The following is a 26456-nucleotide window of genomic DNA, read 5'->3' as shown; positions in this document are numbered from 1 at the left end:
ACCCATACCTGGACGACTGGCCTTCAACTCAGGAGGGCGTTCTCCACATCTCCTCCGCACGTATGAGCACACTCCACGACCTGGGGTTTACTATCGATCTCAAGAAGTCTCAGCTGCAACCCACGCAGAGCCTGGCCTTCCTGGGCCTCATCTGGGACACCGGCTCCGAGAGAGTCTTTCCCTCGAAATACCAGATCCCGGCTATCAAGAGAGCCACTACTCACTTCCTCTCCAGAACAGTGACCTCGGCCTGGTGGTACCAACACCTGCTGGGTATTATGGTGGCTGTCCTTTTGGACGTACCCCACACAAGACTCAAGATGAGGAGATTACAGCTGCACTTTGCAGCCTCATGGAATCAGAGGGGCTCCCAAACGGAGCTTGTCGACATTCCTGCATCCCTCCACCCAGACCTCACAGGGTGGTCTGCGGATTGCAACCTGCGGCTGGGCAAGCCATTCCAGCAGCCTCCCCCGCAGGTCACTGTCACTACGGACTCCTCCCTAGAAGGCTGGGGAGCCACGCTGGACAGTCACAGCATCCATGGAGTCTGGATTCAGCAGGAACAGGAGTCACACATCAACTGGTTAGAATTGAAGGCCATATGGCTGGCCCCCAAGGCCTTCCTCCCTCTGATGGAGGGCAAGACAGTACTTATCCAGACTGATAACTCCACCAGAATGTACTATGTCAACAAGCAGAGGGATACCAGATCCCCTCCGCTGTGCAACCTAGCTGTCAGCATGTGGGAATGGGCTCTGGAGAACATCTACCTCACCGCTGTCCACCTCCCAGGGGAGTCCAACCAGGAGGCAGACAATTATGAGTGGCAATTGAATGACCTGGTACTAAAGGAGATCTTCCTCAGGTGGAGGCAACCCCAAGTGGATCTGTTTGCCTCTCTGGACAACAGGAAATGCCAGCAGTTCGCCTTCTGGCAGGGACAGGGCTTGGGCTCCCTCTGCGATGCATTCCAGATACAATGGAACTACATGACAGCATACGCCTTCCTGCCCACACCCCTGGTGCACAGGGTGATCTGCAGGATAAAGGAATCTTGTCACCTCAGCCTCATTCTGATAGCTCCTTGGTGGCCAGCAAGACTGTGGTTCTCTGAGCTGCTATGCCTATGGGACAGGCCTCCCATTCACTTACCTCTGGGCCCAGCTCTTCTCCTGACCCAACAGGGGGCAGAGTACTCCACCCGGCTCCTCACAAGCTAGCCCTCGCAGCATGGTTCCTGAGCAGGTCACACTGAAACAGTTGAGCCTATCTCAGGCTAACCTGAAAATCATCCAGGGCGCCGGAAACAAAGCTACCAGCAGCCAATATAAGAGCAAATAGTCCAGTGTCTGTCATTGGGCCGACTCTACAGAGATCGACCCCCTTAAGTGCACGTTTAACAACCTACTCTCCTTCTTGGCACACCGTGCCCACTCTGGAGTTCAGGTGAATAAATGCTGCAGCCATAGGAGCTTAGAGAAATTCGGAGGAGGGTCTCTTCTCCTTCGTTAGCCCGGTGGTCAAATGGCATCTAGCGGGCCTCCACAGGCTCTACCCGCCTATAAAGAAGCCACACCCTGTGTGAGACCTCAGTGTAGTCTTGGGCGCCTTGGCACACAAACCGTTCGAGCCAGTGGCGTCCGCGGACATCAGGCTGGTCACCCTAAAGACAGCGCTGCTCGTAGGCCTCACCTCCGCCTGCAGAGCCAGCGAAAACCAGGCTCTGGTGGCATCAGAGCCCTACACTACCTTTCACAAGGACAAGATGGTCCTCCGGACGCACCCTGTGTTCCTACCCAAGGTGACCTCATCCTTCGATCTAAACGAGGAAAATAGTCTTACCCACCTTCTTCGCCGACCCAAAGAATGAGCCTCGGAGGGTCTTGCACTGTCTGGATGTCAAACACGTGCTAAAATACTACCTTGACAGGACCAAAGACTTCCGCAAGTCGGATGCCCTCTTTATCACTTTTGGTGGTTCAAAGCCCGGCTATCAGGCCTCCATAGCAAGGTGGATGGTCACAGCCATAAAGGAGGCCTATGAGAGGCAGCACAAACCAGTGACGGCCAACTTGCATGCATATGCGGTCAGAGCCAAAGCCACAGCCATCGCGTTCCAACGTCATGTGCCGTGGCAGGTCATCAGCAGGGTGGCTACCTGGGCCACCGCGTCGGCTTTCTGTAAGCACTACTCGGTCAGACACAGCTTTTGGGCTGGCGATTCTAAGAAACCTGTTTGCTTAAGGAGGGTCTCCTTTCCACCCTAGGGTTACCTTCAGTTGTCATTGCCCATACAGTATGGAGGAAAGGGGACCGGACGTAAGAGTAATTAATAGTTGCTCACCGTCTTAGTCCATAGTCCCCTTTCCTCCATACGCCCCACCATCCTACCCCCTAATAATACTGGTGTCCTTAGGCAATGTTGAAAATTGTCGACGTGTCAATGGGGACTGAGGAGTGGCGCCTTTGGGCGGAGTCAGGCGAGTGCATGCTCCCAGGGACATGCCCCCGCCTGCCTCTAAATTTAAAGGGGAAGATGATTTTTTCTGGTGAAAAAGGTTCCCTCTCCCGTCCCTTGCGAGGGACGCCTATACAGTATGGAGGAAAGGGTACTATGGACGTATGTTGGTCACTACGGTGAGTAACTATTAATTTCTCCAGCATGGGTCTGGCATGGATTCACATACCAACCATCCCGCCTACCCCTCTGTGGCTCTTCTCTTGGTCCTACTGCCACTTTACGTGCTACCAAATCTGAAGATGGCTGCCTGGGTAGGGGCTTAGGTATAGGGCAGTCATTGACTGGGGACAGTATGACCCAGAGCTCAGTGATTAGTTTCTGAACCGTCTTTCTCCTATAAACCAAACTAAAACAGTTTTTTTTTTCTGAGGATTCGCAGCCTGACTGGGAATATTCATAAGCATGTGAATCCATGCCAGACCCATGCTGGAGAGCAACAGTTACAGGTAAGTAACTTGTTCCATACCCCACAATTCGTCTGCATATTGAGCTGTCTGCTTTGCCTGGCTCATATAGATTTGCTACATTACACTGATCGGACCCACCCCATGGCCTGTATAAATCTAGATACGGCTGCACATTTCCTGGTCAACTTAAGACCAGACCGCTTTACCTGGTTAGTCCAGGCACAATTGGCCATCAGGCGGACCTCCAAATAATCAAAACTCGTAACCTGCTCGGGATGGACTGGGAACCGAAAGGAGGCCGTGGAAATAATGTTCAAAGTGGCCCCATATTACACATTTTCAGCAAGTCCAACCATTTTCCTATGGGAAAATTTGGAAATACTACACAAAAGAGGCCCCTGAAGCAGAGGCCTACGGGGAAAAATCCAGAGTTCCCATTCGGCCAGTCCACCCCTGCGGCCGCCACTCAGGGCTACTTTCAAGCAAGATTTCCTGGCTTGTGGTTTGCCAAACGCCATGGACTGGGCCTTCTGGAGTGGGTGTACATTATGGTCTCTCTCTAAACTCAACTGAAGGCGAGCTCTGTGTACCTACTACAATCCAATCTAGGCCTATTTTTATATGCCAACTTTACGGTGGACGACCCGAGATGGGCAGACTATGCCACCATTTGCCTCATTTGAATGCTAGAACGTTATCATGCATCACCCATGCAGGTATTAAATTACAGATTTTGTTTTTTTTGTCATCAGATAAGCTAGTTTAAGCCTTTGCCTTCCTAAAGTTCTTGATGAACCACTTGATAATTCAGAATTAGCCACAATTTGCTATAGAAAAGGCAAATATTTATGACTTTATATTGAACTCTTATTGAGGATATGGTGTTTCCAGCATCCAAGAGCAGACTGCCTGGAACAAGGATCTTGGTTAGAATTTGAGATCGGGTCAAAGTTGTGTGGTGAGCATGTCACTGACAAAACATACTGTGCTAGCTGCAGAGAGAATCCCTGCTCTGCGTTGACCCTTTACTTCTGATTGAGCTACTGAGGTGGTTGAGGGTAGGATGTAACATTGAGAGTAGAGGAGTGGAGACGGATGGGTCAGGAGGGGTCTGAAGGTGCAGGGGGGGGCTTCCAGCAAATAAAGGTACCTGCCTGTATGGTTTTACTAGGATGAATTCTGACCAACAAATGGAGTCTGGTGTTTCCCTCTTGGATCTTTCATCATGTAACAACCAAGTGGAGCATGAGTAGAAAGTTTCATAGATAAAACCACTGTTGGTGGCTTTTTAGAAGATTGTCAATTTCCTGTCTGCAAATGGATGATTGTGGGTAGCACTCAATGATTTATGTACCTTAAAGCATAACTGTTGAAAGCAAAATATTGACGGACGTGGAGAGAATTACTATTCTCCAGCATGGGGTCTGGCATGGATTCACATGCTCATGAATATTCCCCGTCAGGTTGGGAATCCTCGGTAAAGAAAAAATCAGTATCAGTTTCGTTTCTGATCTGTCTTTCTCAGTAGTAACCAATCACTGGTCTCTGGGTCATACTGCCCCCAGCCAACGACTGCCCTCTACCTAAGCCCCGCCTCTGGCAGCCATCTTCAGATTTTTACCGCACGCTCACGTGTTGGGAGTCCTCGTGTTTAGCTCTCGAGCTTTTGCTGCGTTTTCGCGCTTTTTCAAAGAGAATTTCTCATTTTTCGGTCAAATAGAGCCTCAAGCTCCACCGTCACTACATCCGATTAACGGGGATCCGTGTCGGATTTTTCTACGCCCCTCATGGGTGAAGATTTCATCGAGTTGGAGGATTCCAGAAGTTTTCTGCAGCCTACCCGACATGGCCCATGAGAAAGGAAGCTCGACGCCCAGAAAGCTGCTCAGGGTTTGCCCTGGATGCCAGCTGCAGAATGTGTTCAAGGAGGACGAGCACTCAATGTCTCTACTGCCTTCAAGAGGACAAAACGCACGTGGAGAAGGACTGTGTGTTTTGCAGGAACATGTCGGAACGGACCATCAGGGACCAACACCTTTGTCTCTCCAACTGGCTGGAAGGAAAGAGCCCGTCAGGTGAGAAGAAGAAGAAGAAGTCCGAGCGGTCTTCTAAGTCCTGTGAGGGGCCCAACAGAAGGCAAAGTACTGCGAGTCCGCGGGCACCGGGAGTGCCGAACAGTCGGGCTCCTCGGCTGCCAGGCAGGGCACACCCTCTCCAGCGCCATCAACCACGAGCCAAAACTCTGGCTCAGGGAAGAGGAAGGCTGAGAACCCAGCGAAGCTTCTGGAGAGGCCCCGGTCAAGCTTGAAGGATCCGGCCGAGGGGGAGCGAGGCGGTGACCCACCCCACCCCCACCAGGTGAAGGCCACAGGCCCACACAGGGTGGTAAAGGCCTTGATTCACCCAGCCAAGGCCTCTATTGAGGAAGTTGCGGCGGCCCTGGCGCAGCCTGTGGAGGCTACACCAGTGGAGGCGACCTCGGGGCCCAGAGTCTCCCTGCCTTCGCAGAGGGAAGCCTCTTTCAGACCCATCGAAAAGACCCCCGTGAAGACCCCGATGGAAAAAGGGGGGGGTGGTCATTGTGGACACAGACACAGCATCCGAGGAGGAGCTGTTAGAAGTCTTAGAGGGCCTCGTCGAGGGTGTCTTAGAGGCCCGTCCCCGCAGGAGGGATCCCGACGAAGGTGACGAGAGTGACGGCAGCACCGGCAAGGGTCCTAGTCACCTGTCTCTTCTGGGGCCGCAGGATAACTCGGCGGCCATTTTGTTGGCGATACAATCCTTATGTTCGGAGATAAGGACGAGATTGCCCCTACCACCCACGGAGGATCCGGAACCAGGATCGACGGAGGAGCCAGAGCCAGAACCAGGCCTGGCGGGAAGCCCCCTGACCAAGAGAAGACGGATCCATCCAGCCCCGCCTTTTCAGCCCTCGCAGCCTGCTCAGCCTTTACCCACGTCCCCCGTCCCTGGGGATGACACGGGAACGGGCACGGCCATGACGGGTACCGACGGCGGTGACGACGGGACAGAGCTCCCATCGCCCCCATCCCAGGCCTCCCCGCCCGACGAGATCGGATCTTTCCATGCAATGATCGCCAGGGCATCCGAGCTTTTTCATCTCTGCCCCGAAGAAAAGAAGGAAGGTTTCCTTTACCAACGGTGCGAGGCCAAGAGGAAGACCGTCCTCGCCGTGCCTCTGTTGGATGACATCTGGGACGAGGGTCTCACCCTTCTCAAGAACCCGTCTATGACGCCTGCTAAGAGGGATCGGTACGAGAAGTACCGGGTCCCCGACGCGGCCCCTTTGTGCCTTCGGGCACAACCGACCCCTGACTCGGACGTCTCAGCGGTGGCCAAGAAGAAAGAGGGGGGGGTCATCGGCCTCAATGTCAACTTCTCCGCCGGACGGCGATGGAAAGAAGCTGGACGCAATGGGACGATGAGTTATCTCGTCAGCGGCAACAACCATTAAGGCGGCCAATGCCCTTGCGATTGTGGCCTGCTACGACAGGGAGTTATGGTACAAGATCGCCCCCTGTTGGACTTCCTACCGGATGACAAGAGGGCCGAGGCCCTGGAGATCTTGCAAGAAGGCAAAGTGGCGTTGGATCACGCCATTACGGTGGCAACGGACATTGCCGACAGAGGTTTCCGCCATCTAGGCAATGGCGTTTGCCTTAGATGACGAGGGTGGCTCAAAGCGACGGATTTCCGCCAGGACGTACAAGCCAAGGTTTTGGACATGCCGTTTGACGGGAACAATCTGTTTGGGGAAAACAGTGGATGAGTCCCTCCAAGCCATCAGGGCGGACACAGAGACAGCTAAGGCCCTAGGTGTTCTCCGGCAACGAAGGACATCCTTTCGGAGCACCGGAGGCAAGCAAGGTGCCTCCAAAGGATTCGGCGGTGGCTCCTTTACGTACCGCCAAGCGGCCCGCTCCTCGTCGCAGGAAGCCTATAGTGGATGAGGCAAGTCGGGTGGACCCCGCCATCGTCGCCAGGGAGGCCAAGGCGTCAAGGCGTCCTCCAAGAAAGTTTGAACCGACAGCGGTGTCGGGCCCCCACCGAAGCACCCCAGTGGGAGGCCGGCTGGCGAAGTTAGTCAGCATGTGGGAGTCCATCTCCACCGACCGTTGGGTGCTGGACGCCCTGGCCCAGGGGCACGCCCTCGAATTTCTAAAAAAGTGCCCCCGCATTCCACCCGTGGCCAGGAAAGAAAATCACGTCCCTCAACTGCTTTTGGAGGTAAGGGCGATGCTCAAAAAAGGTGCCATCGAGCTCGTCCCGAAGAGGCTCCGGGGCTCCGGAGTATACTCAAGGTACTTCCTCATGAAAAAGAAGACAGGAGGATGGCGCCCCATCCTGAACCTGCGACGACTGAACAAGTACATCAAGGCACAGAAGTTCTGGATGGTCACCCTCCAGCACGTGCTGGGACAGCTGGAGGAGGGTGATTTCCTGTCGTTGGATTTGGAGGATGCGTACTTCCACATCCCCATTCTAAAAGGACACCGAAGGTTCCTCAGGTTCGTGGTCCAAGGACGGCACTACCAGTTGAAGGCCCTCCTGTTCGGATTGAAGTTGGCACCCAGGGTGTTCACCAAGTGCCTCGTACCAGTGGCGGCACGACTGCGCCTGCAGGGGATCCACGCCCACCCCTACCTGGACGACTGGCTCATCCGAGCAAGGACAAGGGAGCTTGCCGTAGATCGCAAAGCAAAGACCGTCCAGCTGCTCACGGACCTGGGATTCTCCATCAACTTCCCCAAATCCCACCTGGTCCCGTCGCAAGTCGTACTGTTTCTGGGAGCCAAGCTTGACACAGTGGCACGTCTGGCCTCGCCGTCGGAGGAAAGGACGAAGGCCATCCTGGGCAAAGTGCAGCGTCTGCTGGCCACGGACGTGGCCAGGGTGAGGTCCATCAAGTCCCTCCTCAGGATGATGTCCTCCTGCATACATCTCGTACGCCTGTGCAGGGTTCGGATGCGCCCTCTGCAAGAGTTCCTCGACGCCCGCTGGATCCAAGCGACAGGCAGCTTCGAGGACAGGATCCCGCTCAACGAGACCTTCCGACGAGCAATCCGGTGGTGGGGCGCCGGCGCTCATCTGACGGCGGGCACAGACTTTCAGACCCCATCCCACCAGATAACGGTGATGACATATGCCTCCCTGGAAGTGTGGGGAGCGCACACCGGAAAACTTCACGCGAGAGGCCTTTGGGTCCCGGAGGAGAAACCGCTCCACATAAACATCCTGGAGCTCTGTGCAGTGTTCTGGGCCCTCAGGTCCTTTCTCCCGTCCCTCAAGGGCAAGGTGGTGAGAATCCTCACCGACAACACCACCACGATGTTCTACATCCGGAAGCAGGGAGGAACCAGATCCTCACCGACAACACCACCACGATGTTCTACATCCGGAAGCAGGGAGGAACCAGATCCCCAGCCCTCTCCAAGGAAGCCCAGGATCTGTGGCATTGGGCCATCGCCCAAGGGATGTTTCTAGTGCCCTTTCATCTTGCAGGGATAAAGAACACCATCACAGACTCACTCAGCAGGGAGCTGCGCTCGTGCCACGAGTGGGAACTAAATCAGGATCAAGTGGATCGACTCTTCTGACGATGGGGAAAACCACAGATCGACCTGTTCGCGACGGAGACGAACTCCAGTGCCAGAGGTTCGCCAGCAGGTTTCCCCAGCCGAGGAGCATGGGCGAGGCCTTCTCGTTCCCCTGGGATGGCCTGTTCCTTTATGCGTCCCCTCCGTTGCCGTTGCTGCTCCGACTCGTCAACCAGCTCAAGAGGTCCCCGTGCAGGATGAGCCTCGTCGCACCGGCATGGTCGAGGCAGATCTGGTTCCCGGACCTTCTGGACTTGTCAGCGTCCCCACCAGTCAAGCGGCCGACGGACCGCGGATCTTCTCTCCAGAGAAGGAGGCGCCATACTTCATCACGACCCGGATTTGCTGAACTTGCAGGCCTGGCTCCTGCAGCACTAGACTTTGGAGGGTACGATATCCCGGCTGACCGCAGAGAGGTCCTTGCAAAGGCCTCGGCGTCCTAAACTCTCAAGGGCTACGGACATAAGTGGAAGAGGTTCTCTGTCTGGTGCCGTGCACAGAAGATAAACCCTCTACGGATTACGGACCCTCAAGTGCTGCCGTACCTGCTGTCGCTGGCCAAGGCTGGACTGGCTCACGCCTCCATCAGGATACATCTGGCTGCAATCTCCCGATACACCAGAACCACAGGACGGGCGTCCTGGTGGTCGCATCGCCTGGTGAAGGAATTTATGAGGGGACTGTTCCTGCCGGTGAAAGCCCCTGCATTCAGCACCGTTGAAGTTCCTATCGTGGAAGACTGCTTTTCTTGTGGCCATCACCTCCGCACGACGAGTGGGAGAGATCCAGGCCCTATCCTGCAAGCCTCCATACTTGAATTTTCACAACATGAGGGTGGTGCTGAGGACGCACCCCTCTTTTATGCCCAAGGTGCCGTCGGACTTCCACCTCAATGAGCCCTTGGTGTTACCTGTTTTCTTCCCGTCACCGGCCGAGAGGACTTTGCACTCGCTGGATGTGGCTAGAGCGCTGAAGTTCTACGTGGACCCCACGAAGAGTTTTCGGAAGACATCACAGCTATTTGTGAACTTTGGAACTGTGAACCAAGGGAAGGCTCTCTCGAAGGCTTACATTTCCAGATGGCTTTCCGGCTGCATCATGCACTGTCATCGGTTGGCAAACCGACCGTTACCTGGCTGTCCGAGAGCCCATTCGGCCAGAGCTATCGCTGCTACCACGGCGTTCTTGTCTGGTGTGCCCCTGCTGGACATCTGCAGGGCTGCTACGTGGAGGTCGACGCACCCCTTCAAGAGATTCTACTGCGTCGACCGGGATTCCAGGGAGGAGTCCAGGGTCGGCCAAGCGGTGCTGTGCAACTTGTTCTCCTAAGGTGAGCCTGGTGGGGGGGTAAGAATTGCTTAATGTTGAGTTTTTGATGTAATGCTTAATGTTGAGCCTTTGCCACCTCCCGTTGGTTGTGCATGTGTGTACTGCTATGTATTCTTATATTCATGAGCATGTGAATCCATGCCAGACCCCATGCTGGAGAAGGAACAAGTTACTTACCTGCAACTGTTGTTCTCCAGCATGGGTCTGGCATGGATTCACACGCGAACCCTCCCTCCTACCCCTCTGCAGCTCTTCACTTGGTCATACTGCCACTTTGCGTGCTACCAAATCTGAAGATGGCTTCCAGAGGCGGGGCTTAGGGAGTGGGCAGTCATTGGCTGGGGGCAGTATGACCCAGAGACCAGTGATTGGTTACTACTTAGAAAGACAGATCAGAAACGAAACTGATACCGATTTTTTTCTTTACCGAGGATTCCCGGCCTGACGACGGGGAATATTCATGAGCATGTGAATCCATGCCAGACCCATGCTGGAGAACAACAGTTACAGGTAAGTAACTTGTTCCTTTCCCAGCATATGTGGGTGCGGATCACCTAATGCAGACACAAATATTCAGCAATGTTTACCATGCATCATGTTATTAGATGCCTGTTGTGATACACTGAAGTGCAGGCTGTAGTTGCAGTCTTAAAGGATGGGGATTCTCTTATTCACATCTCACACACTCCTTAAATAATAAAGCCTTGCTAATAATAAAGCCATGCTAGGGTTCACAAAACACAAGTCGTGAACCGGACTGGTATGTAACAATAAATTTGATATTACTGGATAATGCTGCGTACATTGCAGAAACGGTTGCGACAAGGCGACCAAACAGTAGTATATACTGGTTACAGTTGTAAATATGGCGCCTACTTGTTTTTTGAAAAGACATTGACGGTGTATGGATGTGAGATGGTGTGAAGTTAGATTAATTTTAGTAGGCTAGATGCAGGTGTGGTTCATGGCATTCCTGAGCCTTTAATCTTGTAGCCTATGGCCTTTTCCCAATCGGCAATGAAGCCATGTGTAATGATGCACCCCCTTAGTGGAAGTAGCTTGTGATGTCCACTTTGAAATTCACAAATGCTTTAAGGTGTGGGAGATATCTGTGATGTGCAGTAAACCACCTTTTCATCAATGAATTGAAAGATGCAGCAGCAATCAGCCATAGAAAAGTGACAAAGCGCTTCCTTTATCCCACAGGTGCTGGATGTCATTGCTCCTCCCTACACCTCCGACTTTGTGCATCTTTTTCTCCCAATCTTGGAGAACGACAGCATTGCAGGGACGATTAAAACAGAAGGGGAACATGACCCTGTAACAGAATTCATTGGTAAGAAATCGTGTGCCTTCTTTACTCTGATGTTGTTCTAGCGTTATATGTAATGTAGACACAAGTAAAACTAAGTGCACAGGAGTCTGTACACTGATTCTCGCCATGCTGTGAGGTTATGACGTAATGAGAGCCTCGCCGGCTTCGGACGCAGGCTGCGGTATCAAGATTCAAGAAGCCACGGTGGTAAACACCTAGCTACGAGATCCCAGCAACCTAGGTAAGCCCAGTTGGGCTGTGCCTGATGTACTCTGCCAATTTTAATTGTTACAATGACGTTTGTACACCATCTTCTAAATTGCCCGGTGGGGCTGTTTTCAAACTTTACTTGTGGGCATTCGTGTTGCCCAGCTGAGGCTGTTTAAATCTGGGGCCTTGTCATCTCAAACATGGCCGCCGCCATTATTGGCACAGGAGTGCTGTGTTTGCCCGTCCAACCGCAGCCGTGATTGCCATCGCCTTTAATTGTGAGGCTTGGCCTGCCACTCTCTTACCCCGCCCCCCACCCCTCCGAACAAAGGCCCACTACTAAGGCCCATGTGTGGCCAGTCCAGCCGTGGCCGCGCAGTGCCGTGTGAAACCTTGTGTCGCATGCTTGTTCACGTTGCCCGCTCTGCCATAGTCCCGTTTGTACTTGCCACCAGCAACCACACGCAAAGCGCTTGCTAACGCACTCGGGTCCCGTGCCCCCACGGCTCGACATTCTCCCTGCTCTGAGCCCTTGCATTGTGCTCCAAATGCAGATATGGTTGACCTCATCTTTCCGAGCTCGCGTGACCCTCTACCCTGCTGCTGCATCCCATTGCTACTCCACATGTGCGTTTTGACCTGTCTTGCCTCCTCTACATTCACACTGGCCTGCCTCCTTGAACTGCATCCCTTGTACCAGTTAACAGTTGCTTTCCTTGTGCGTATTTTACATCTACTGCCGAACTATTCACTTCTTGACTGACTTGGTCTGCTGAATACGGCCCATGTTGCCGAATGTTGACATTTTTCATGTATTCTCGAACAACAGCTGCTCTAATCTAGCAGCCCTGTCCAAAACCTGGAATTTTTCATGTCTGATGAAATTCATATCTAGGTGACTAGAATTTCTGTTGCCTTTCTTGAACTTTGCATCTCTACCGCCCTTAGGAAAACCCAAATCTGGGTCCATTATATATAAAAAAAAAAACAGCTGCCCTGCTTAAAAGCGTGTATTCTGCATGTTTGTGTCAACTTCAAATCTAGGTGTTTTTTTATTTGGCTGCCTCTGTTGAATTGCTGTTTCTCATGTATATTGTTGGGGAGAATTCTCAGAAATGTGCTGATTCCCTTCTACCTTAAAGACCCCCAACTTTGTTTGCTGGACTCTCATGTATTTTTATTTTGATTTGGACTGAGTTTCCTTTTGGTTTTGAAGTCTGACAAACTCCATAGGCATCATCTTTTTACATTGTGACACACGGCGCCTTCAGTGGAGTGGCACATGGAAGTCTTTTAGATTTCTCAAAGGTTTAATACCTTCTCTTGGATCAACTACTGTTTCCGAGAGCAGTGAAGTGAAATTGGCTTTACTTTTATTTTGTAACTTTCTAGATCCAGCGCACACTATCTTCCAATAGGGTGCTGGAGGGGTTACTTAGTATGTTAAAAACTTTGTCTAGTTTCTCATGTAACATATTTGTTACCCTTTCCACAGTTAATGGCTGGTGGCAGTGGTTTACTTTTTACTACCATTGAGTGTTTTTACCGCGGGCTGCAATTGTAACTGCAGTAAAGCACCCATGGTTGTCCTTTTTCGCCATTTCTTGTTGGAAAGGTCCTTCTTGAGATTTACTCTGCACGCCAAACCAGGTTTGGTCCCTTTGTTCTTTTTGGCTTTGGTGGGATTCACTAGTGAAGCCCGCCTCTGGCTCCAGCGTGTCTGGCAGGGCAGGAAGCAAGGGAGGACCCCGAAACTCCCTGTGCTTAGTATCCTTGGTTAATGGAATGCACCCAAAGGTTATTGGCCTTCTGGCTGTCCTTGAATGACAGCCACCCTGCTGTGTGAGTGACAGGCTGCGAATGAATGGGAGAAACCTGCATTAAAGACAAGGCTTCTTGCAAGGAATGCAGAGTCAACCACTGGACAAAGGAGTCCGAAAAAAAACTTGGAAGAGAAGCTTGCTGCAATCCTTGACCGTTGGTTTGCCCGGTGAAGCCCTGCTGCAGTGCTGAAGCTCTGAATTCGCCTCGACTAGAGAAGCCCTGCAAAGGACGACTCCTCCCCTTGGGTTGGTGCAACCAATCGACCCCTAGACAAACTCATTTGGAAATCCTCTCAAAGCTGGCTGTACTTCCATTTGCTGCTGCAGGAACCGAGTGCCAGGGAGAGGAACACCAGAATCGAGTGCATTGTTTTTAAGTCGGACCCGAGGTCCAGGAAGATCGTCCAGACTCCCTTGAAGCAGGACTTAACCAAGCCTGAGCCACCTCAACAAGAGTGCTGGACCCCAGAAGCAATGAAAGCCTAGAAGGTATCCGGGAACCGCAGTGGTGCTATTAGCGAGAAGCTGAAACTGTGAAGTGCTGCTGATCTGAACTCTGCCCATTGCTGCTGCCACCGACCTTCGAATAGTAGTGCAGGAGTCCCCAGACGTCGTCCTTCTTGTCCCCACGACTGAGGCCCTGGAACAACAGGATCTGCCATACTACAACAGGAACAGAAGCCAGCTGGAACCGATTTTTTTCAGACCTAAGGTACTGTAAACAAAGGGGTACTTGCCTCTTGTGTATAGCTTGCTAGCTCTTAGTTGAGACTTGCATGCTTGCAGCTTTGCCCATCACAAGTCTCCCAGCTTGTGGCCCAACAGTGGTTTCTTTTTCTACAAAGCTCTCTAACATTGTGCAATACTTTTTCCTTGCCTTCAAGAACTTCAGCTCCCCTAGACTTTGCTCAATTGACATTGGCTGTCCTGGCTCCCTGAAGACTCTTCTATCCTCTGACTTTGTGCTTTGATCTGTCCCTCCAAAAATGCATACATTCATTACTTGTATAGCCGGGAAAGGGTTTTACATTGAATTGGAGGGGGGTGGGGGGCAAGGGGGGGTTAAAAGTACTTACCTATTTGAGAAACTTGTTAACCATTGTTGCTTCCCCTGACCTTTTCCTTTTTGACACCAAACTCCATATTGCTCTAAATGTACCAGTGATATATCAATGTTCAGTGTCCTAGCAATTTAAGTCACCTGAGGCTGTAAGAAGTGTATGTTTGCTGTCCCAAATGGGTATTTACTGAAACTGAGTGTGTGCATTTTTGAAGTATGTTTGTTACATATTTGCTCCCTTCTAAAGGCTTATCCAAACTGACTGTTAAATAAATAATTGTTTAATCAAGAAACCTTGAGTATAAGTTTTATTTGGATACTTGTCACTGTGAAACTCTATGTTGCACCCTACAGCTCACATTGACCCCTCGTGAGATAAGCCTTCCTGCTACCAACTTGTGTCATACATGCTTATACCAAAGGTTGGGTTAACTATTGCCAAGAGGACAAGGCTGGTGCAGGCTTCCACAGGGTACTGCATACAACCGTGCCTAACCTATGTGTTAACCTCATATCTAGCTGATTCTTAGTATGGATGCCTCTGTAGTATTGCTGCACTCATGAATGCCGACCCTCTAAACTAGGCGTTTCTAAAGTTGGCCTCTGTGTTGAATTACTGCATCTTCATATATCTGTATATCTGAAATTTGCATCTGGATGTTGCTCTAATTCTGCAGACTTTACTTAGAAGTTGTATGCTGTCTGTATTCCTGAGTATCAAATCCTGCTGTGCAGAATCCTCTGCTTGTGCCAAATGCTATGTTGGTTTTAAAACCTGTAGTTAGGATTTTTACCTTAGTTTGAAAGTCTCATACTCTGGCTGAATTGGTCACTCTGATTTCGACCGCTACGTTTAAACTTAGGCCTTCACCATTCTGGCATCTTGGATTCCTATGTCTATTTCAAACTCAGGCCTGTGAATTTCATATCCAAGTACTACTTAACACTGCTATGGCATTTCTAGACCTTCCTTTACCATATTTTTCTTGGTTGCTCCTACTAGCTGCGCTTCCATACCTGTGAAATGTTGTGCCCCCCGCGGCCTGCTGTAACCTAGGACTTTTGCCTCTTACCCTGTGTTTTTACTGTTTTCATTTGCTTGTTACTGTTTATTTGCTGCATTGACTCGTCTCCCCCGATTGCTTCTAGGCCTGTGCAAGCCCCTTCCCTGCTCTCAATCCCTCTCTCCCCCTCCCCCAACTATGGTGCTCTCCATCTCTCCCACCTACTCTAATTGCTATTCTATCACCTTTCCTTCCCCTCTATCGAAGTCTGGAAGGAACAAATGCAAAAAAAGAACTCCTGGTCTCCAACCCAGGATTACCCATTGCTGACACCTACGTCAACACTTCCTCCAGACAGACTAGAACTGATATCCTCTTTGCTGACTCCCCATTCGGTCTCTATCCTCTTCCCCTTTTTCCACTTCACCCATTAATGGTGGTACCAGATGGGAAGTGCTTTTAGCACACTTCTCATCATCCAGATGCATCATTAATGTATATAAGAATGGCACTACCATGGCCCAGGGCTCTCAACCCAACCTCCTCCTCCTTGGCAGGTGTCTTCCCTCCCCCATTAACTTCCTCCCTCCCCCCTGACACTCCTGTTTCTGCCACCCCTGGGCCTCTTTGTCTCCACCCACGGATGTACCCCGTACCCTGCCTCGGAAGACCTTCAAAGGTGGCAACCTGCTTCGTATCGCTACCTTCAATTCTCGCTCTGCTGTTAAACACTCCCGACATCTGTCACCTCCTCGAAGACCTTGACTGAGATATGGTTCAATGCCTGCTCTGTCACTGCTTTTGACACTCCCCTTCCTGAGGGCTACAAGATCCTCTTCAAACCCAGGGGTAATAGTTCTGGAGGTGGAGTGGCCCTTGTCTTCCCTGAATTGGGTCCCTGTGTCTGTCATAAGCACTCAATCCTACTCCTCCTTTGAATGTCTTGTCTGTAAACTTGTCTCCCCTTCCCTCTCGCTACCATCTGCAGGACTCCGGGGCTGACTTCACTCTTCTCTTCTGACCTCTACTTCGAAGGTTCTCTTCCTCTGAGACTTCAACATTCACCTACACTCCTCTGATGGAGCCACTCTACCCTTTTGCAACCTCTGCGACTCTGCCTCACCCTTTTTCCCTCTGGTCCAACCCACTCAGCTGGGCACACCCTGGCATGCTCCCATCACTACTGATATCTCACTCTCTAACCCTTTCACTACTCCTCTCTCCTGGTCGCACCACGCTCTCCTCTCCTCCTACCTTGAGCTCCCTGGCTCAGCCTCTGCCTTCACTGCCAGTCTCCTTCTCTGTCATTCAACAGACGAAGCGAGGTCAGTAGCTGCTTTTGCCACTTCCTTCCTTCCTCCCCCCACCCCTGCTATCGACTCTCATACCGACTCTTCCCTTGCTAACCTTCACCTTTCCATCTCCAACACACTATATATCCTTGCCCCTGCATGAGGATCCCCTATGAAGCCTGCCTCCAAGAGCAATAGCTGATATGACTCCGGCCTAGCCTTGCTTAAACGCAAGTGCAAAGTCGCTGGATGAAAATGGTTGGCTTCTAACACATCCTCTGACAAACTGGCATGACGCCTGCTCCAGAGGCAATACAGACTCTCCATCCGCTCCAAGAAACGGGCCCACATCCAAGCTCGCATCTCTGGGGCCACAAACACGGCTGAAGTTTTCAAAATCTGCAAGCAACTTGCCAATCCTACTTCTGCTTCCTTCCCAGGCACTCTGTGCGGCCTTGGCTTCACTACCAAAATGCAGGAAATCATGCCCTCCCTCCCTGTACCCAGGCATCCGTTGGCCCCTCTTTCGCCTTCCTCCTCTTTCACACCCATAGCGCCGAATCAGGTCACCAAGACAGTTTGCTCTATGAAATTCGTGTCCAAACAGGTGCTCCCTTGCTGCTCTAGAACCATCAAGGCCAACATCGCCTCTCTCGCTCCCTCCTTGTCTGTAACCATTCCTTTGCCATTGGCTCCTTTCCATCACCCCTCAAGCACTCCCTTGTGCACCCCCTCCTAACAAAGCTCTCTGCGGACCCTTCCTGCCCGGCTAACTACCGCCCTATCACCACTACCCCTTTCTTGGGCAAACTCTCAAGAGAATGTCATCTCCCAACTAATCAATCACACTGAATCTGTTGGCTGTCTTCATGACCACCAGTCTGGCTTCAGAGCAGCCAGAGGCACAAACTGCTCTCCTGAAAACCTGTGATGACCTGCTCTCAAAACTTGGTTCCAACTCTGTCTTTTCTCATCCTCCTCCATCTATCCTCTGCCTTTTGACATGGTCTCGTGACATGGTTTCGTGAAACCATAGACATCTGGATTGGTTGACCTCCTTTCTTGCGAATAGGCCCTCCCAAGTTCAACTGGGCCTGTTCCTCTCCTCTATTTCATTCTCCATTTGCGGCATCCCTTGGGGTTCTATCCTCTTGCTGTGGCTCTTCAACATTTACCTTGCCCCTCTCGCTGACCTGATCTCCGCCTTCTCTCCTCATTTTCAATCCTATGCTGATGAGATTCAGCTCTCCTTTAAGCTTTCCTCCTCTTCCCGACTGACTGCTATTTATGCATGGTGTGCCTCTAATGATCGCTGCCTTAATGCCAGTAAGACTGAGATCCTTCTCATTGGAACTCCTGCCCCCTCATTACCCTCTATTCTCTGGCCACCCTCCTTGGGCCCCCTCTGCTAGCGCTCTTGTGAGGCAAAACACCTGGGTGTCATCTTTGAGACTCCTTTTCACCTCACATCGCTGACCTTGTCAAGAAATCTCACTTTCAGCTTTTCAGAGGCATTCTCCCTTTCCTCACCTTCCCTAGTAGCTCAATGTCTCCAGGGCTCTGGTTCTCTCTAGGCTTGACTACTGCAATAGCCTCTTCCTTAATCTGCCTCTTTCCTCCCTCCGCCCTTTTCAACTAATCCAGAATAGGACTGCAAGATTTATTCTTTGGCTCAAGCCCAGGCACTGTATCTCTCCAGCCCTAAAATCTCTCCACCGGCTCCCTGTGGCTGCAAGGATCAAATTAAAGACCCTCTGCATCACCCACAAGGCTTTCTGGGGCCTGGGACCATACTACATCCAACTCCCTCTCCCTAAATGCCTCCCTGCTAGAATTCCTCTATCTTCTAGCTGTAACTAGTGATACGCTTCTCTAAGCAGAGAGTGTGGGGGGGGGTAGATCTTTCTTTGGCAGGAGCCTCCCTCTGGAATGGCCCCCTTACCCTTCTGTCTTGAGCCAGATCTCCTTAAATTCCAGAAGCTTCTCAAGACCTTCCTTTTCTCCTCCTCCTTTGTGCTCCCTTCCACTGCTAGTTCTACCTGCCTCTGTCTGGTGGCCTACACCCCCCATGAGCCTTATTGTTGCAAGCCCCCCTTCGACCAGCCCCCCCCCCTTTTCACAACTTACCAGCACTTGCCCTCGGGCTCCCTTCCCAGACTAGCCTACTGAGCCGTTCCACCTCCCCTCCCTCGCACTAGTTGACTCCTATCCCCTTGCCTGAGCACTTGCTCTCCTGGGCCTCCCTTAGCACTTGCCTAGCCTGTTGGCCCCCTGCCCCGTGCACTTCTCCCTCTTCCCCTCTCCCTGCACTCCATTATTGCACTTGCATGTTCCGAATGTCACAAGGCCTAGTTGGACAGTTAGTTATTTTCTCCTCTGTCCATCCCCTTTTCTTGTGAGGCCTGGAAAGACATTTTGATGTATAATAGGCACCATACAAATGATCAATAAATAAAAATGTAGATGACGAGGAAATGCCAACCTAGAGAACAGTGATGTGCAGCTGCAACAAGCAAACTGTACACTACAGCCAAAGACATCGAACTTTTGGGACATACCTTGTGTGTCTTACCTCTCATAAAACTAAGTAGGGAGTATATTTGCCAAACCAAGTAGTCTTTCTTATGACTGATCTCCGACATGGGGACAACCAACTAAAGTAGAGCGTATGCTGCATCACTCGTAGTGAAATCCAATTGGGATCGGACAAGACCGTATAATCATGGCCGCTTATAGCGGGCAACAAGATGGGATAACGACATTAGGTGTAGACGGGACAGAAATGTTGCACCAATAGTTCTGGCTCTGCTCCAGCTGAACTCTGAGAAGACAGCGGGTGATTGAACTTGCTCTGCTGCCCTACTCATACTCATGCTCTCGCTCCTACACTGTGCCACTACACCAGATTTACTAAGCTCCTAGTGTCTGAATCCATAGGGCAGCGAGAAATGCAGAAGAAACTACCGAAAGGCAGAGGAGGGATAAACCGAAGGTAAAACATTAGGGTACCAGCCGAGAATGCCGGCTTTCTGGTGGCAAGAAGGGAAGGGAGCATGAGGGCATTAATAAAAGTGTGTGTAATAGGCTATCGGAGGCATAACAAAGTTGTTTTAGAGACTGAGGGAATTAAAAGAGCCTGAGCTGTGGACGGAACAGAGAGCCATGACTGTCAAGAATAGGGGGCTTGTGCAAAGATGAAGGATGAAAAGGAAGACTGTGGTAGGAGAAAGAGGATGTGAAGATGATGCAACCTGTATGTGCAATAGGGGGCAGGAGAAGAGCATCAAGCAGAGGATGGGGATATGGGCAGTTGAGAGAGATTAAGGGAAGAAGAGCTTGGCAATACCTTTATCTTTGGGCATGCAAATGACTTTATTGTATTAATTAGAGACTAAAAATGCATTTGTTGCAATGAAAATGGTGAGAAGGGTGGTTGGAGCGTTCCACCTGGGTACCTTTGTCCATATACACAGCCCCTGGGCTTATGTAAGCACACTTAGCCAGAGTTATGCAGCATCCTTGGCATTACAAAGGCCTGTGCAAGTGAGGGAAACCCTTTAAGGCCATAGGGGCAACTCCTTGCACCTACTCTAAATATTGCTCTCTCAATGTCCTTTCTGGTAAAGATGAACAAGTTGGCCAAGTGTTCCTTCACATCTTGTCCGGGTGAATGCTTTACATCCGATGTTTTTTTTCCCTTTCCTTTTCCCTTGTGTTTGGAATGCGTAAGAGTCCAATATGGGAGTAAGGAAACGTTAGTGCTGTAATGACTGCTACACTTAGTTTTCATTAATTTGACCAGCCCACTTCCCCATACAGAACTGTATGGCCATACCCAGCCCTGGTTGCCCCAATGTAATTGTCTCCCGGTGGCAGCCATTACCAGGTTGCTATCAGAGGGGGTCTAACAGTCATGCACTCCTTGAGGAACTTAACCTATTTCTATTAACCCCAGTGATGTACACTGTTGCCCATGGAAGTTTGCCCCTCAGCAGGGTAGCGTGCAACTGGTAAGATGGGACCAGGTTGTCTGCTGCAATAACATGAAGCGCAAGGAGTGCAGCTTTTGTCTTTGGAAATCCCAACTGACCAGGTTTTCCAGCTCCAGAATTGTATACATCATATGTAAATCTGTACAAACGCAAGTTCCTTGGACACATCTGTCAGGTTCCACAAGTTGGCTTTATTATAGTTACATTTAAGATGGTAAACCACTGGTCCCCATCACCAAGGCTGGGCCTTTCCAACTGACATACTCTGGACCCTTCAGGACAGGCATTCCTACACTCAGAACCAAACATTCGAAGGGATTGTGTCCTCCGACATAGTCCTTATCTTTGATAGATCATCTCCCAGCTTGCTGGCCTCGGAATTTTTTTTTCAGTAGAGGGCGCTGCGCGTCGACGTCCCTCAAGCCGATGTCCCTCGATGGCCTCTGTATCGGCGCCGACGTCATCACGCGTATAAATAGACTTGCGCAGTCCGTTGCTCAGTTCCGTTTTTCTGCGCTTCGTGGGGCCTCGGAATATCGTTGCTCAGTTCTTCAGTCAAATATATAATTATTCCTCGTGAATACCGACTCATACTCGATGGCTTCCTCACCCGAACCGATGACTCCACGGTCCAGCTTCAAAAAATGTCGAGATTGTGGAAAGAAAATGTCGTTGACGGATCCTCACAGGATCTATTCATGGTGCCTGAGAATCTAGCATCATTGTTCGGAGTGCGAGGACTGCATGTCCATGACGGCGAAAGCCTTGAAGGAGCGTAAGGGGAAGCTCGAGAGAGGTAAGGCAGTTAAAACCTCTTTGAAAGTTTCCTCGGCGGAGTCGAGACATTCGTCTCCTCGCCATTACAAAAGACATTCTCGTCCTAGGTCTCAAAGCAGTTCCCATCACTCTTCGAGATCTAAGCATTAAAAAAAGAGATGTTGAAGATCCCCTTCCTCGTCTTCGTCTTCCGTTTCCCCAAAAAGGGTCTCCTGCCCCACAAAACATAGCTCTCAGGCTGAGTGGGAGGAATTCAGGAAAAAGATGCTAAGCGTCTTTGAGAAAGCGGCCTCGACCCCCTCAAAGACTGCTGAGGGTGATACCCTGGGTGAAAGACCTGAAAAATCAAAAAGCTGCGAGTCGCAGCACCCGGAGAAAGAAGCCACTCGAGCGTCACAAACCGTCGAGTAAAGGCAAAGTTGCGTCTTCGCTGTCGTCAAAGATCCCTTCGACACATAGATCGGCATCGTCGATGCAGTTATCGAAGGGTTCTTCGACCGACAGGTCAATTGAGTCGACGCCGTCTTCGACGCCGAGTAAGGATAAACCCACGGCCACCTCACAGCCAGTGGCCATACCCAGAGCCACGAACACGAGAATGTCGTCGACAACCTCAAGTAGAATCCTGATACTCTTGAGTTCATCAAGGCCTCTACCTCCTTTCTCGACGCCTTTTTCGATGGCTTCGAAGCCTTTAACGTCTGCGTCGACATCTGTTTTCTCAGCCAATCATGACGAATTTGGCTCCTTCTGCTCTGGAAATGGGATTTATACCATTTTCAAGACCTGATCACTCCAGAGCCTTATCTTCTGTTTATAAATCAGGAAAGACCTTTTGAGTTGCAGGGATCGGCAACTCCTGCACCAGAGGAATTTACCTCTGAGGAAGGTAGGTTGAAAGTCCTCCATGAATCCCTACAGGAAGCAAGTGGGTTGGACACTTCCCCAGAAGTGGAATTTGCCACACCAGACACAGGGGAACATGCTGAAACCCCTTATAGAACCTTGATGGCAAGGATAATAGAGTTTATGGGGTGGTCCACACCCTCACCTGCTTTTCAGCAAGACGACCTCACAGACATCTTGGTCAAAGGTCCGCAGGAGGATCCTGTGGTGCCATTTCATGCGGCATTACAAAGGAGAATATTGGCAAACTGGGAAACACCGGAGGTAATCCCGGCAGTTAATAAAAAATTATCAGCTAAATATAGGGTGTCTTCTGCTGACCCTGAATATTTATCCAAACACCCAACTCCGGAGAGTCTGGTTGTTCAGGCAGCTACTTCAGCAGGTAGTAAATCGGCTTACCCTACTGTTCCACAGGATGGGGATGATAAGAGATATGACTCTGGCCAAAAAGTATTTTCCGCATGTAGCATGGCGTTGAAATCCATCAATGCTACTTGTACGCTCGCAAGGTTCAGCCAAACACTTTGGCAGTGTGCTTCATCAGCGGCGACTGCCTCCCGGAGGGAGAAGAAAAGGAAGCGTTCCTAAACATCATAAAGGATGGTAAAGACGCTATGTGCGAATCCCTTCAAACTGGCATTGATTCGGTTGACAGCATCAGCAGGGCCATGGCGGCAAGTACAACAACCCGGAGATTTGTTTGGTTGCGAAAGTCTGGTTTTGCTCCAGATGTGCAAAGCAGACTTGTGAATATGCCCTTTGACGGCTCTTCTATGTTTGGTAAGAAGGTGGATGACAGTGTTGAAAAACTAGAAACATCAAAGGCAGCAGCAAAATCCCTAGGAGCTGCAATCCGTCGGACACAATATCGCCCCTCAGGAACCGCTTGGAGAGGTAAGTCCTTTTGCTTCTAGTCCGCATTCGGAAAAGGCAGAGGACAGCCGGTTCAAAGGGGTCAGAAAAAATTCACCCGAGGTGGACGGGGTAAAAATACAAAAGCCGCAGCAGGTGCCTCTTTACCCTCGGCATCAGCCGCCTCCAAACCGCTCTGAGGACTCCCTTCACAAAACACCAGTAGGGGGCAGGTTAACTCAACATCTGACAGAATGGCAGGCTATTACGCCAGATGCTTGGGCATTGGAGACAGTTGCCCAAGGTTACTGCCTGCCTTTTCTACGCATCCCTCAGTCATCCACCGGGGAACAGCTATCTGAAAGTTCCAGATCCGCTCCTCTTGCAGGAAATTGTAGACCTGCTAGAGAAAGGTGCCATAGAATCGGTACCTGTAGCGGAGAGGAACAAGGGCTGGTACTCCCCCTACTTTCTCATACCAAAGAAAGACGGAGGACTGAGACCTATCTTGGATTTACGAGAATTGAACAAGTTCCTCAGGAAGGACAAGTTCAAGATGGTAACGCTCTCAGATCCTTCAGGCCCTTCAGCTCCGGGACTGGCTGGTATCTCTGGACCTCCAGGATGCTTATTTCCATGTGCCGATCCATCTCAAACATAGGAAATACCTGAGGTTCGCAATTGGCGGCTCTCATTATCAATTTAGAGTTATGCCATTTGGGCTGACCTCTGCCCTGAGGGTCTTCACCAAGATAATGTCGGTAGTGGCTGCAAGTCTAAGGAGGGAAGGGATCCACGTCTACCCCTACCTGGACGATTGGCTGATCAGAGCTGTATCTTCGGAACAAGCTCAGATCCAGCTAGATTATGTCTGCCACTTCCTTCACAAACTGGGCTTCTGCCTCAATTTAAAGAAGTCACAGATGATACCATCACAGAGACTCCAGTTCATTGGAGCAGTCCTGGACACTTCCCTGGGAAAAGCCTCACCACCAGAGGTGAGGGCTCAAGATATTCTGCAGATGGTCACCAAGTTTCAAAATGCCCAACGTCTCCCAGCCTTCGACTTTGTGAGGTTGCATCTTCCTTGTGCCAGAGGCTCGCCTGAGAATGAGATCTCTTCAGTGGGCACTGAGAACTTCCGGACAAGGTGCCTCGAGACCTTCAGTGGTGGGCCTGCCAGAAAAACATCTTGAAGGGGGAACTGTTTTGGCAACCATGGCCGGAGATGACAGTAGTCACAGATGCCTCACTCACGGGGTGGGGAGTCCAGACTACATATCAACCTGTTAGAGCTGAGAGCAATCAGACTAGCGCTGAAAGCTTTTCTGCCATCTGTACAGGGGAATAATGTTCTGATAATGACGAACAACACAGTGGCCATGCATTACCTCAACAAAAGAGGAGGCGTAGGATCACTGCCACTGCGCAGAGAGCCAATGCAGCTCTGGTTTTGGGCAATTCAAGAAGGAATCTCTATCGGCAGTTCACCTAGCCGGAGAGAAGAACTTGACGGCGGACGCTCTGAGCAGGCAGGGCACAGTCTCCCACGAGTGGGAACTAGCTCAGGAAGTCCTTCAGGAGATCTTCGCCCTTTGGGGAACGCCTCAAGTGGATCTGTTTGCCACCAGTGCCAACAGAAAGTGCGATCTGTTTTGTTCAAGGGAATTTCCCCCGAGAGGAGCTCTGGGGGGACGCGTTCGTAGTTGACTGAGGGTTTCCACTCCTGTACGCGTTTCCACCAGTCCCTGTCATTCCTCAAATGATCAGGAGGTTGAGAAGATTCCGGAGGACCATGATCCTAATTGCCCCAGACTGGGCCAGGAGAATGTGGTACCCGGACCTTCTGGACATGTCCATCTGCCCTCCAATTCGTCTTCCACTCAAGGAGAATCTTCTCTCACAGAAGGGAGGTCAGGTTCTCCATCCAGACAGAACCCTCAACCTTCACGCCTGGCTTCTGAAAGGTTGAGATACAAGGATTGGGACCTCCCTGATGATGGCATGGAAGTGTTGCTTTCGGCCAGAAGGCCAGCAACAAAGTCTTTATACCGCTGCCGTTGGAACAAATTTTGCAGCTGGTGTAGAGAAGAGAATATCGACCCCTTTTCATGTGGTACACCAACGGCGTTATCCTTTCTACTCTACTTGGCAAATTCAGGCCGTCAAGTTGGCACTATCCAGGGCTATCTCGCAGCACTATCGATCTTCAAGCGCACTGCAGAGGAGCCTTTGTATTTCAAATGACCCTTAGTAATACAATTTCTAAAGGGATTAACTAATGTCTACCCTCCAAGACCTTTCCAGGTTCCTTTATGGGACTTAAATTTAGTCTTAACCACTCCACTCTTGTTCGCTAAGATTCCTCACCCTTAAAACTGTCTTATAAGTGGCTTTAACATCTGCTAGAAGGGTGAGTGAATTACAAGCTCTATCTTCTAAACCCCCTCATACAATTTTTCATAAAGACAAAGTTGTCCTACAGGTGAAGCCTAATTTCCTTCCAAAGGTGGTTGCTGAATTCCACATCACTCAGAAAATGACCTTGCCTTCATTCTATCCGCCTCCCTATCCGGGGAAAGAGGAAGAAAGGCTACATAGGCTGGACCCAAAGCGGGCTTTAAGCTTTTACATCAGCAGACCTGCTAGGATTAGGCAAGCATGCCAACTGTTCGTAGGTTACTCAGGGCACAAATTAGGACTACCGATAACAAAACAAACCATTTCCAGATGGATTATTTTGGCCATCCTGGAATGTTACAAACTAGCAGGGAAAGAGCCTCCTCAAAATCTTAGGGCTCATTCAACCAGGGGTATCGCAGCCTCCTCGGCCCTCCAAAGAGGGGTTCCGGTTCGAGACATATGTGCGGCTACCACATGGTCGTCCGCACATACCTTCACAAGATTTTACAACCTGGATTCCTCCTCTAGTCAAGAGACTAGGTTTGGCAAAGCCGTATTACATTCGGTTCATTCCTAAAAGGAAACATGGCGCTTTAATCCCACCTCCAATTACACACCACTGCTATGGGAGTCTATCAAAGAGGAGGAATACGTCGGAGGACACAATCCCTTCAAAGAATAAGTTACTTCTTACCTTGTAACGTTCTTTCGATGGGATGTTCCTCCAACGTATTCCTTATCGCCCCTCACATCCATCCGGCTGGAATACTTCCCTTGTGGTTGCAGCTTAAGCTACTTCAAGGTCAATAAACAATTCATGTAAAACAACTGTTAACGTCAAAATGGAACTGAGCAACGGACGCTGTGCAAGTCTATTTATAAGCGTGATGACGTTGGCGCCGATAGAGGTCGTCGAGGGACATCGGCTCAAGGGACGTCGA

General features: G+C 50.7%; 1 protein-coding gene across 1 annotated transcript in view; it reads left to right on the top strand.

Annotated features, from left to right (window-relative positions):
* Positions 1–26456, top strand: part of NELFCD (negative elongation factor complex member C/D) — a 591264-nt gene that overhangs the window by 561455 nt on the left and 3353 nt on the right. The window contains exon 14 of the mRNA XM_069651053.1: positions 11085–11214. Within this exon, the coding sequence (XP_069507154.1) occupies positions 11085–11214 (130 nt within the window). The remainder of the gene's footprint in view (positions 1–11084; positions 11215–26456) is intronic.

The sequence above is a fragment of the Ambystoma mexicanum genome, chromosome 3p, assembly GCF_040938575.1.
Source record: "Ambystoma mexicanum isolate Mex_15411 chromosome 3p, UKY_AmexF1_1, whole genome shotgun sequence".
Classification (NCBI taxonomy): domain Eukaryota; kingdom Metazoa; phylum Chordata; class Amphibia; order Caudata; family Ambystomatidae; genus Ambystoma; species Ambystoma mexicanum.
The sequence above is the reverse complement of the archived record's forward strand: the minus strand, read 5'-3'. Positions and strand labels throughout refer to the sequence as shown.